At 36.9% G+C, this 13,410-nt stretch overlaps 1 protein-coding gene across 1 annotated transcript in view; it reads left to right on the forward strand.

The window, feature by feature from the left end:
- The window catches only part of lrrc45 (leucine rich repeat containing 45), a 33,208-nt gene that overhangs the window by 10,430 nt on the left and 9,368 nt on the right, over positions 1–13,410 (forward strand). Inside the window, exons 8-14 of the mRNA XM_084741239.1 lie at positions 1,757–1,815; positions 2,027–2,104; positions 3,981–4,116; positions 7,075–7,152; positions 8,322–8,433; positions 8,531–8,601; positions 10,333–10,425. Coding sequence (XP_084597365.1) covers positions 1,757–1,815; positions 2,027–2,104; positions 3,981–4,116; positions 7,075–7,152; positions 8,322–8,433; positions 8,531–8,601; positions 10,333–10,425 — 627 coding nt within the window. The remainder of the gene's footprint in view (positions 1–1,756; positions 1,816–2,026; positions 2,105–3,980; positions 4,117–7,074; positions 7,153–8,321; positions 8,434–8,530; positions 8,602–10,332; positions 10,426–13,410) is intronic.

The raw sequence follows: 13,410 nt of genomic DNA on the forward strand, positions 1-13,410 counted from the left end.
AGAGCAGCCAAAACTTCTCCTTCTCCTGGTTGTTAGCTGCAGTACAATTCATAAATCCTAGATTAGATGGGACATGGATCAAACTAAAACATCAAACTACACATCAAATAAACCTTTCCTAAAGATAGTTGCTCTCATTTTAGGTAGTTGTTATCATGCTGATTTTTGTTCAAGTTTTTATTTTTCGTTTTCAATTTATTTTTAATTATTTTTCAATGCAATAAAAAGGGAGTGTCACATTGTGACCGACAGCTGAGCGCTGCTGGTGTTTGAGTCAGCTGGCTGTGTGGGTGGGACCTCAATATCACAATTCCAACCGCGATCACTACTGCACTGACTCTGGCTCCAAATGATGTCACCAGCAAAAGATGGCAGCGCTTGTATCTGGGATACTTTGACTTTAGTTTTGTATAGTGAGAGGAAGTGGAGACATCATCCACCTGTATTTATAGCCACTGGTCTGGACTGAAATATCTCAGTGACTATCTGATGGTTTGTCATGATGCTATGTTCAGACATTCATGATCTTCACAGGATGAATTCTACTGACTTATACCCCTTTTTTATTCACGTGCTGGCCTGGCTCGACTCGGTTTGACTTGGCACATCAGCCCAGCACAGCAGGGGTTTGCATTTCCATTACAACAGAGCTACTCACTTGAAGGTGTGTCTCATGACTGAAGACGAGCAGCTTAGCTCGAGTTGAGCAGCTGTAAAACAGCATCTAAACATTCAACTTCCTATAAATTCTTTATAATGTAAGTCCCATGTTATTGTTGTATTCAAAAGCTTTCACTATGAAGCAGCAAAACTAGAAAACCTTCAGTTTTCATCAGCAGTAACTTAACTTGACTCCTGTACAGCTGAAAGCTAAAATGACAGTAAAATTCAGCAGCTATCTGAACATAAAAACAGCGAACCAGGAGAGAAATTAAACTTCAAATCCTAAAGATCAGGTCTAAAGTACTGAGAGCTGAACACACAGTCAGAGACAAGTTTGGAAACATCTTTTTCTCTGCTTTCCTGCACAGACGAGTTAATTATTGCAACACTTGCTTGTTTGAGGGGCAGATTGAGGGAGTTGGTGAGACTTCACTGCAGCCCACTTGGAGGCGGGACTGGCCCCACTGCAGAGAAGGTCCATCTCAGACACGCCAAACTGTGCTGAGTCATGAAAGTGGTAATGGAAATGCAAATCAGCACAGCACGGGTTGACTCACTGCCAGTGGAAAAGCACCATTTGATGGACATTTACTCTAGCGCCACCATGAGGCTGACATTTGGCTGACATGTTTTTAGTGAAATGACGGATATGGCCTGTCACATGTTGTGTGAGTTTAGTAGCCACCGTAGATTCTCCTACATGCTTGGATGGGGAGAGTGAGGTGAGGTGTTTATAATCAGCTTGTTCAGTTACACACTGCTCTTTTAAAGTGAAAGTAGAGTTAAATCTATTCAGTTAGAATGTTATTAATTATCCAGAATAGAACTGATTTCAATAAAGTTTATGGTAAAATGCATTAAATATTGTGAGAAATTAAGCCTGATTCGTCTTAGCTGACATGAATTGAAGCTGCGTGCAGTCACTATGATCCAATATGGATTAAACATTTTGTAGCTACATTAAATATGAATTTATGGACCTTTTTTGGATACACACAAGAATTTGTGTGGAATATCACCTTCAAGTACTCATGAAGTACAGCAGATTTAGGATAATGTTTGTGCTGATGTCTTTGGTTGTCCTCTCTTTCAGTTCTTGAGCCTGATGGAAACCATAGACATGCAGAGGGAAGAGATAGGACGCTCCAGCAGGTGAGTTGAGGTGTGACTCTGTACAGTTTTATAACTGAGAGGCTATTAACCCTTCACATTTGCACTGGGAATAAAGCCAGGAGATGTAGAAGTTATTTAAGCAGCACATTGTTCGCTATGTTTGTATGTATAACAATCACTGTGCACCTTTCTCATCTTGAATCCATGACCTCATGGCAATGACCTCATTACCTCTTTTCTGTTTGGTCAGGTCCACCTCCATGCAGATAGGCCAACTCCAGGAAGCTCTGAATGAGAGGAAGTCAGCTGTCAACTCTCTCACTGCCAAGTAAGCATTTCATTTTCCTTTATTTCATGTTCACAATATGAACAACAGCACAGTCTTTGTGTAGGTGAGGGGTGCAACTAATGATTATTTTCATAATTGATTGCTCCATAAAATGTCCCTCCAACCCAAAGCTAAGCTAAGTATTCACATTTAAGAATCTCAAATTACAGAATTTTGAATTTTTTACAATGTCATCATCCTCAAACATATTTTTTGTCTGCAACTCAGAGATTTTTTCAGAGATTACTGTCAGAGAGGAGTAAGTTAATTAAAAAATACACATATAAAAGAGGCCAGTAAGTACAGCATTTGTACATGTACAGTTAATACTGGTGAACAGAAAACTATAAAAGCATTGGAAAACATTAATAACTAATGATCCTGCTGTACATTTAATTTTTTATGCCAATTTAAAAGCATCTACTATTTGGAGGGCAATCAGTCCAAATAGTTTATTTATATTGTAAGAATTATTCTTTCATTACTGCACATGTGATCTGAGTATTTGCTTTGCTCTTATTTAATTAATCAGCAGACTGGCAGCTGAGTGATGTAATCAGAAACAGACGAGGTTCTGAGACATCTGTTCTCAAACTCTTTCCGTTCAACGAAACTTCCCTGCACTGTGCTCTGAGACAGTCACAAACTATAATCAGAGTATGAGTGTGACACTACAATTTGTAGTCCGGTAGTGTGGAGCTGGTCAATACCAGAATTTTAAATAATTTTAATTTATAATCGATAATGTATGTTTTGTGTACCATTTCTTCAGAGGAAAATGCATACACACACAATCACACAGAATTTGCACCCCTACAGGAAACACATGCTTGAATTTCTCTAATGTTTGGGCTTCAGTAGAAGTGAAAGTGAGACCAGATTTCCACCAAAATACCCCTTGTGATGCCTCATGTGAATGCACCTCCCATCTGTTTGAGCCTTTCCTCCCACAACAGGCAAAATGATTTACAAGGTCAAGAAAGTGCCACACAGTGAGACCACAGCTCATGTTGAGATGCCATGAAAACAGGGACGTGGTCATTAGGTGATCAGGAAATTTACTGATTTGACAATTAGGTTGTTTTTAGTTGGGTTTTTTTGTGTGTGTTTCTGGCTTTTGACTCTCAATGCTTTTCACACTGCATTCAGCCCCAGGCTAAGAAAGCTTTCACACTGGCACAATCCTGAAACATTCCAAAGTGTGCTAACCCTGACTTTAGCCTAGGGCTACTGGCCCTGCTTCAGAGCAGGGTTAGGCCTGAGTTTGTGGGGTTATCCCCTGAAAATCAACTAAACACGGGGCTAAAAAGTGTCAGTGTGAAACCAACATTTTAAAATGTTCATATTTGTTGCTGTACCGACAGACATGTAACCCAGGGCTAGTAGAAATACAGTGTGAATCATATAGCCCTGGGCTTAGCTTAACCATGGCTTAACAATACATGTGTGAAAAGGGGCTAAATTAGGCCAAGGTTAACTCTTAGCTCAGGCTTAAGAATAGCCCAGGGATACATATGAAAAGTCCATATGACAGCATTTTCCTTCTGTGACTGTTGTGCCAGAACATCTGCTGCTGACAAATACTACACTAAATATTGAGCCTCATCAAAGATGAAAATATTGATGGTGGTGTGGGTCGATTATGACAGCAGATTTTTTTCTTACCTGTCCTGATATCCTGCCACAAAGATGGCAAAGACCTTTCTGCCAGTAAAATGGTTGTACAAGTCCTGTTTTGGCCAGCCTGTGTGCCTGTGTACATGCTACAGTCTGTGTCATCCTGATTGCATCAGACATCACCGTCAGATCATCGATGCACCGCTCACTAATGTTTCATAATGTACAATAACTCTGATCATGTCGTGATGTCCCATAGACTGCAGATGACAGAGGCTGCCCTTGCCCTCTCTGAGCAGAAGAACCACAACATGGGAGAGCTGCTGACGAGAGTGAAGGCTGAGAGAGAAGAACAGAGGGACCGACAGAGCAGAGAGAGGAAGAAAGAACAAGAGGTACGGAAGGATGGCACTGCAACAAGTCACTTCACTTCAAATTTGATTTTACAGATAATAAGATTTAAACAGGCTCACATTTTCATATGTGATCCAGCCTTAGCTAGCTCATGGAAGCTTTCACATGTGGTGATAGTTTTGGTCAACACCAGTATGAAAATCCCTGTTGCTACTGGCTGTTGTTTACAGAGTGAAACGAGAGGGAAAATAGCTTAAATAGAGACAATCTTGAGATGATGGGAATCTCAAAATGTTGATGCTGTTGAGTCTATAAGAAAGTTTGCTATACATGACAACTCTAGCTGTTGTTAATTATGCATATTTCTCCTTATTATGGCTGCAGACAAGGATTATTTTTGTTATCCATTTATCTGCCTATTATTTTCATGATAAATCATTCAGTCTGCAGTCAAAAATAATGAAAAATGCTCATCACAATTTCTCACAACCCTAAGTGATGCTCTCACATTGCTTCTTTTGTCCAACCAACAGTTCAAGGCTCTTCATTTACTGTCATAAATGACAAAGAAAAACAACAAAGATAAAGATAACAGAAGATATGATACATGATACCATAGCATGAGTCAAAACTTTATTAATCCCAAAGGAAATTCTTGTGCCAGAGATTGTTTATTTTCCAAAACTACAGTAACCGAGAAAAAAAATGATACAAAAACAATAGAATATTACATATAGAGTGAAATATAAAATCAAGTGTGAAAGGTTGCACAACAACACTACCTAATAGAATAACAACAGAACTAACATAAATTAAAAATTAAGCTAAAACAAACAAAAATAGAAACATGGTATTGAAAATGACATTGAAAGCAATATTGAAAAATAATAGAAAGTAGTATTGCACCTGATAGTGACTGCAATATTGCATATCATATCAGACCTAATATTCTACATGATAATAACAATGAAAAGTGAACAGTAATATTGAAGAGATATTGAAGGTAATATTGCACAATAATTAAGTGTTGTAGCTGTGCTCGTTATTAATAGTTTCCTAGAGTTGTCACTCTTCTGTCATGTGATTTGTAAGCAGTGGTGGAAAGAGTACTAAAAAATCTGTACTCAAGTACAAGTACTACTACATTGCTAAAATAAAGTTAAGTAAAAGTACAAAGTATTTATCAAAAAACTACTAGTTACTTTTAACCAATGTCACCATCACCTCTCCAGACTAGGGCTTTAAATTTTCTGTGTTTTGCTTTACCAATAGTTAAAACACTAACAATTAATTAGTCATTAATAATTGATTTGATACAAAACAAGTGTTTTTTCCCCTCATTTTGATTGGCTGTTTTTTTTTTTTTTGTTTTTTTTTTTTTTGACTTTTTTTTTGTCTTTTTTTTCTCTCATTTCAAGTTTTTATTTCCTTATTCAGCAAATGTCTCCAGCAGACAAAACAAAGCTAGACGAGGTGCAGTTACTGCCACAACTATTGATTAAATATCCATGAATACATTTGTAACTGTTTAAATTCTTAATTAAAAATCAGTTAAAGATCAGTCATTAAATATATTTTTTGTTTTGTTTTGTTTTTTGTCCATATGTCCTGGTTTTCATCAGATCACTTTAATGGCTACAAAAATGCAGATAAAAGGTCTGGATATGAATTCAAATTGTACTCAGTACTCAACTATGACTAGTGACTAAGTAGATTACATGGCATAATGAATACTTAAGTACAAGTAAAAGTACAGACTTGAAAATCTACTCATAAAAGTACAAAGTTTACAATTGTAATTAATTACTTCCACCCCTGTTTGTAGGTGGTATGTTTGGAACAAATAAGAGCCTGTAAATGGTACTAGTGAGATTCTGTGAATGGTTCAACAGCACTTCATAGTTATGAGTCCATTATTTCACAAAATATTGTATCCTTTAATATATTCAGTTTACTTTTTTCTGTTAGTTATTCACTTCACACATGGACCTGGGCAGTATACTGAACATCAGACTGACACATACAGGTGCTTCACCAAAATGTCATGACCCTTTTGGGAGATAAGAAACAGAAGATCCCATAGACAACAATGTAAATGTACATGTTTGTATGAATTCATGTTAGGTTAAGCAAACCTGTCTTTAATAGACATGTTTAACAATTATTTTGTGACCTTGCCTGAACCGCAACATTCACAAGATGTTGATAAATTAAGGTTGATCAGTCAGCCATCATGATCCTTCAGTCTATTCCTGTCCAAGTGGATCAATGAGTCAACAGTGGACTGCTATGGCTAATGCTAAGTTACCAGGTATAGTAGGCTAAGTGTGGTCTATAAATAATAAAACCTAGTTAATAGACATCTGTTGATCCAAGCTAGACTGAGAGATTAGTTAGCCTTCCTTATTCCTCATTTAGCTGTTTATCACACAGTGTGTGTATTCATGTATATTATGTACCTCAAATACCAGTGTGAAAGCCGTGGATATTGTTACAGTTGTTTCTAGTTTCTTATTCAACATAAATAAACCAATTGATATTTATTGTCATCAAAAAGGAACGAACACTGCTGTCAAAATAATGAGTTACCATCTTTTGGAGGCTCAGACATTCTAACTGCTCTCTTTTTAGGATCCCTTTCCTTTCCAGGAAGGATGGGGCACCAGTGATGATGATAGATTTGTATATTCATTTGTTTTACAACCTACTGCACAGCAGCTTTTCAGCATTTCCTTGTTTCTCTCGTTATGTAAAACAGTGATCTTTCCCCCAGAAGGAGGCGTGGCCTTGCATACCAGGACGAACATCTCTTTAACAACATACATCCTAACATGGCAAAAGCATCAAGAAAAAAATCAAATCAATGTTCAGTCTGCTCAAATCCTGCTGAACAAATAACACATTATGACAAGCTGAGAAAAAGAAAAATCAGAATCATTTCTGCTTGTTGAGACATTGCTGTCAGTAATGAATGTACCTCATGTGTTTGCATCTTGCAGGATGGTGCACTCAGAGAGGGCAAACTCCTCAGAGAGATCCAGAACCTGACAGAAACCAACGTCCAACTCAGGAGCAAAGTAAGTCTGTCACAACACTGTTCCAGTGTTCAGCAGCACACACACGGGCCACGGTTATGAGCACAGATGCAGAGGTGGGAAAGAACTAAGTACAAATACTTGGTTACTGTACTTAAGTAGATTTTTCATCATCTATACTTAACTTGAGTATTTATTTTTCTGACAACTTTTTATGTACTTTTACTCTCTATTTTTAATGTACTCCCTACATTTGAACACAAATATCTGTACTTTCTACTCCTTCAATTTTCACTACAGGGTTTTTTATTTTAGTTTTAATGCATTTGAGGGGAATTATTGATTATTTTTATTTTGCATCATTGTGTGCTGCCTTCCATCAAGACTGATTTCAACCTAAGTGGATAAGACAGTAACGAATAGAAAAGATGATTTCTTGGTGTATCCATCAGTGCATATCATGCATAACAAGATGAAAATGACATAAAACACAAAGAAAAAGAAGTAACGACACCAATAACAAGACAAAAAACAATGTAGAGGACAAAAAATAATGCAAAAGCTATAACAACGAAAACAACGTAAGTGGAAAACCATGCAACAGATGTGACAAGACGAAAGAGACATTACAAAATGAAAAAGACATGACAAGACAAAACACTTTAAAGACTTAACAAGATGAAGGTTACGTAAAAGATGTATCAAGACAAAAAAAAAAAAAAGACAACAAAACAATGTGTAAAATGTAACAAGACAAAAAAATTGTAATGACACCAAAAAGATGAAGCGAGACTAACCACATAAAAAATGTAGCATGTCCAAAATGATGTGAAAGATGTAACAAGACAAAAAACAATGTTAAAGATGTAAGAAGATTAAAAAGATGTAAAAGACATAATGACAAAAAAGATGAAACAAGACAAAAAACAATGTAAAAGATGTAAGAAGATGAAAAAGATGTAAAAGACATAATGACAAAAAAGGTGAAACAAGACAAAATGGACAGAGAAGAACAAAAGCTAACTAGCTTTGCCCAGAAACATCTCGTAGAGGGAAAGTTTTTACTTTTATACTTTGAGTACATTTCAGAGTCTGCACTTTTTCACTTTTACTGCAGTAAACAAGTTCAATTAGTACTTGTACTTTATTACAAAAGTATCTGTACTTGTACTTGAGTACAGAATGTGTAAACTTTTGCCATCTCTGGTCAGGTGGAGGAGATGGAGCGCAGGTGTAAGTGTCAGCAGCAGCAGATCTTTGAGCTGAAGCAGGAGCTGACCAACAGCACAGCAGAGCTGAAGCTGCGACTGGCACAGGCAGAAGGTAACACACACTCACAGAAAACACACATTCTTTACAACACATATGATTTCTTCATGTGTAACCCAGCAGAGATGTCCTGTATGTCCCCCTCTGACAGAACGTCTGGAGATAGAGAAGCGAAGGTCCAAGCAAGCTCTGGAGGACATGGACAGTCTCCGCCAGAAGGAGGTGCTGTCACCAACTTTCTCATTTATATGTATATGTTATATATGTATGTACATATAAGGACAACTTCAGTTTATCACAACTTTAGTTTTGTTTTTGTAGTTTTGAATAGCTGCAACAATTAATTGATGATGATACCAACTATTTTGATAATCAATTAATTGGAGTCATTTTTTATGAAAAAAAAAATCCAAATTCTCTGATTTCAGTTTCTTAAATGTGAATATTTTCTGCTTTCTTTACTCTGCTCTGACAGTAAATTGAAAACCTTTGGGTTGTGGACAAAAGAGATTTGAGGACGTCATATTGAGCTTTGAGAAACACTGATCAACATTTTTCTCCATTTTATAGATTAAACAACTAATTTATAACAGATCTGATTGATAATTGATAATAATTGTTACAGAAAAATAGGCCTGAACATGTTTGGATTTATTTTTCAACTGACAAAATAGTGACAGGATTACTTAATTGATTAATGGAGAAAATAATCAACAGATCAGTTGACAATGAAAATAATCAGTTGCAGCCCTAGTTTTGTCCATCATTTGGTAGCTCCATGTGTATTATTGTACTCACCCAGTTGCACACTGGGATAATAATTAGGCTAGGAATCAGGCATCAGTCCAGGTCAATCCAACTGTCTTCAGTTTGAGGAGTTTGTCAGATACACTTCCATAACACATGTAGGTCTTTATTTTCCAGATCATTAGTTGATTTCCTATAGAGTATGATCGAGTTTTAAGGGCACTACATAGACATAGAAACATAGAATCAACTCGAGAAATGTAGTTGTGATATGATGACGTGCGGCAACAAGGACACTGCTAGCATGCTTTTCTCCTGTGCTGTCTGCTTTTACTCCACACCTCTCGGCCACATGTAATCCATGCGTTAACTGAACGTTGTCTCGTGCGTGGGAGAAATCGCTCGAAATAACAGACAGAGATCATACCAGATAAAAAGTAGGCAGGTGGGCTGACGGTTTACCGTTCTGATGGGCTTAAGCTGCCCCATGTTTGATGTAGCACTTAAACACTGACCTGATACTCCAGGCCAATCAGCTTTCCAAGCACTCCGGAATTCCCCTGATTCCACTGTACCCTTTAAATTAATAACTGAGATGTGGGAATATGGAGATAACGTCCATCACAGTTTACACTCACTTCTTGAACTTACTGTAAATCCATACCTTTGTGTACAGTTTTTCCGTGTAATGGAATCAACATTTCAGGTTTGCTCACTTTTAGTTTGAAACAGGAGAAAAGGAAACTCATTTTGTCTGTTGGACAGTTCATTTTAGGGGTGCATGATAAGGCAGCAAACTCATATTGCAGTTATTTTGACTGAAATTGTAATACGTGATATGAATTGTGGGAATGGTCATTTTTGCATCACAACTTTCATTTTTACCGAAAATAAACCCAATTAAAATCATGATAATGTGATATTTGTTGAGGTCTGACGATTTTTAGGCCCAGATATCTCTGCAGCACAACAGTACCTCATTATAATGCTGTTTTCTTATACATTATTTAAAAAAGTAGTTTGGTTCTGTGATTTGGATTTTGCTCTTGGCTATATTGAGATTGTGATAATTGCAATAATGTTGATCAGTTTTGCAGCCTAAGTTATTGTTTCACTGTACACAGTGGTTTACAAAAGCTCAGTATTCTAATCGATTTGGACTAGATAGAAAAAGATAAAATACTAAAAGTTTAAATTTTTGCCCAGGTGGAGCACGTGAATCGACACCTAGAGGAGAGCGAGAGAGCTCTGCAAGAACGCATCTTCAAACTGGAGGGTCAGCGGATACAACTGGAAGAGGTCAGAGTTTACTGTGTCTGTGTATCAAAGATCAAAACACAACCAGCATAACAGGAAGGCTGTGAGGGATCAAGTGCTGGTCGGTCACAGGAACATCTAAAGTAAAAAATATCAATAAAAATCACAGCAACTGAACTGACTTTACTGTTAGGAGAAATCAACACCTGTGTCACCCGTGGCTCCTTCAGGCTCACTCAACACAATGACATGAACTCCCACAGGTGTGAGAAATATACACAGATCATGTGACTAAATATCACACTCATTTCACTTCGGTTTTTTTTTTCAGTCCTTCAGCATTAAAAAAAAAAAAAGCATTCATATAAAAAGGATGACAATGTTACACAGAATTACATTTATAAAAAACCATAGCATGATTATTAAAGAGTTACAAGAATTACACCATTTTATATATAATTTTAACTTATACCATTATACAACCAACTGAATAGGAAGTGCTAAAAATCTTAAATAATAGACTACGGGTCCTACTGCTGTGTGAAAAACAGATTTCTTTTAAACCTATTGAGCACTGAAAAACAAACCTGTGGGAGCTCATGTAACTGTGTTGAGTGAACCTGAAGAAGCCGCAGGTGAAACATGTTGTTCACATTGTGTGTGGTGCTTTTATTTTATAGATATATTTTTTTTACAATCGATGTAACATTTAGTCAGCAAAGTAGCTGCCCATAATAGAGAACAAACTTATTTATTAGCCTAAATCTTGCATCTAATAGTTATGGTGCACAGGCTTGTGGAGTAACGGATTACATGTAACAGGATTGTGTAATCAGGATACAAATATAAAGGTAACTATATTCCATTACAGATACAACAAAATAAGATGTAATAAGATTTCAGTAATATTTAGTGAAAATGGGGATCATTAGCAGGGTTACAGTTTTAAAATACATTTTAAAATGAAAAATGATGTACTACCATGCAGAGCACACACATTACAACATTTCACACTTCCATGAAATCCAGTTAGCTAACCAACCTGTCAATATTACTATAACTGCTACTGAAATATTAAATATGTGAAATTATACTAAATAAGAGTAGGCGTGTGTTAAACAGTTTGAAGGCACAATGTGGAGGCGAAAAACCACCCGATGATTATCCTTCTGATACCATGGTCTTTTGGCAACAATATGAAATAAAAGCATTCACAGATTTTTGGTGAAAGTTTTGCACTCAAAATCAAAAGTTGTAAAGCAAGGGTTTACCGTTGCCATGACAACAAATTATTCTAGTCCCTTTTACAGCCAGACTCAGCTGGCTTGCCACAGTTGGTAACGAGTGACATGACTTCTTAACTAGAAGCAACACGAGCAAATAACTGTCCACATGTAATATGAGTGATGTCACAACGGTGTGACTCCTCCCTGCTCCCCAGAAAGTAAATTGGATGTCTGAGTTATTTATTCATAATTAAAATAATTTCCTTAAGCCAGTTTTGTTTCTATATAGTTGGAGGACAGTTTACTTACTTGTAACTCCCAAAAGGTCTCTTTGTTTCTTCCAAACCCTGACCTTTTTTGAGGATATTCCTATAAAAGGTTTCATCCTCCTTTTGATTGCTTTGATGAGAAGAAACACAAAGTTCAAGGATGTCACATCCATTTTAACCAGATAAAATATTATGATGGTTTGTGAAACCTTGCCAAAACAGAGCTGGGGTGAGAGATATTTCAAGCAGGCGACACATTGCTCAGCCTGTTGGCTGACACACAGAGCAGGTTAGGACATCCTCATTTAGGAAAAGTGAACCAATCAGCTGTTCTCTCACTCACTCATTCACATCATCTCAGGTTAGCAAGTGGTGTGAGCTTTGACAGCTGTGCTCTTAAACGTTGCTATGGTTTTAAGTTTGAATGGTAATTAAACTTGAGCCAAACTACCTGTGTGTAAAACAGACGGACACAGTAAATAAATATTTTGGAACTGTAGGTGTTGATGTTGGTGAGCGGGGTGTGTGTGGGTAAAAACACAGGCCCCAGAATAAGTTTGTGGCAGTTTATTTGAAGTTTGAATGTGAAGTGTGAATAGCATACTTAACAAAGAACATTTGAATTAGAGTTTTGATTTCAGCTTCTTAAATGTGAACCATTACCATTACCATCACCATTTTCTGACATTTTATGGCCCAAACAACTAATCGATTAATCAAGAAAATAATAAACAGTTTATTTGATAATGAAAATAATTGTTAGTTTCTGTCCTAATTTGAATGCACATTATCTAATTGTGCATTTTTATACAATTTCACTTAACAAACATAAAACATTACGTTAGGCTCAACAATCTGAACATATTTCATATTGAGGTAAGTACTCCAAAAGTAAAAGAAAGTAATCAAGTTACATTACTTTAAAATTGTCATAGTTGGATTAGGTTACTGACTACATTTTTTAACAGGTAATCAGTAAGTGTATGAAAATACATTTTTAAAATAACCCTCCTGTGCCTGCTGGTGCAGCAGCAGAGCCTGTGCACAGCCTCAGTAGCTGCTGTAACTGATGTTTGTTTCCTCAGAAATGTAACTCCAGCAGCCACAGAGATATAACAAAGGCACACCATGATTGATCTTTCTCCTGTTTATGATGCCGTTAGTCATTATTAATAGTGAAAGCAACAGTCAGGAACTTGTAATCTGCTGCACACATCAACAAAGACACTGCAATCAGCACTCTGTCTCACATAATCCATGTTGCATAATTCTACTTTTATAAGCATCCACTACAAACAGTTTAAAGCCGCAGACTTGAATAGTATCTGTATTTACTGGAGGGGGGAGATTCCCTAACTGCAACTTTCCAAACAGTGCAGTTATTCAAATCCACAAGTCCACAAGTTGGCTCCTCTCAAGCTGGGAATTTCCCACCTTTGAGCTGAAGCTGCGGGTGAAGGCATGCTGGAGAGCTCATTTAAAAAACTGTCTGCAGTGTAGGTGGACAGGCACAGATGGTGTGGCAGTCACAT

Source organism: Lutjanus erythropterus, chromosome 17, assembly GCF_056507025.1.
Source record: "Lutjanus erythropterus isolate fLutEry1 chromosome 17, fLutEry1.hap2, whole genome shotgun sequence".
Lineage (NCBI taxonomy): Eukaryota > Metazoa > Chordata > Actinopteri > Lutjaniformes > Lutjanidae > Lutjanus > Lutjanus erythropterus.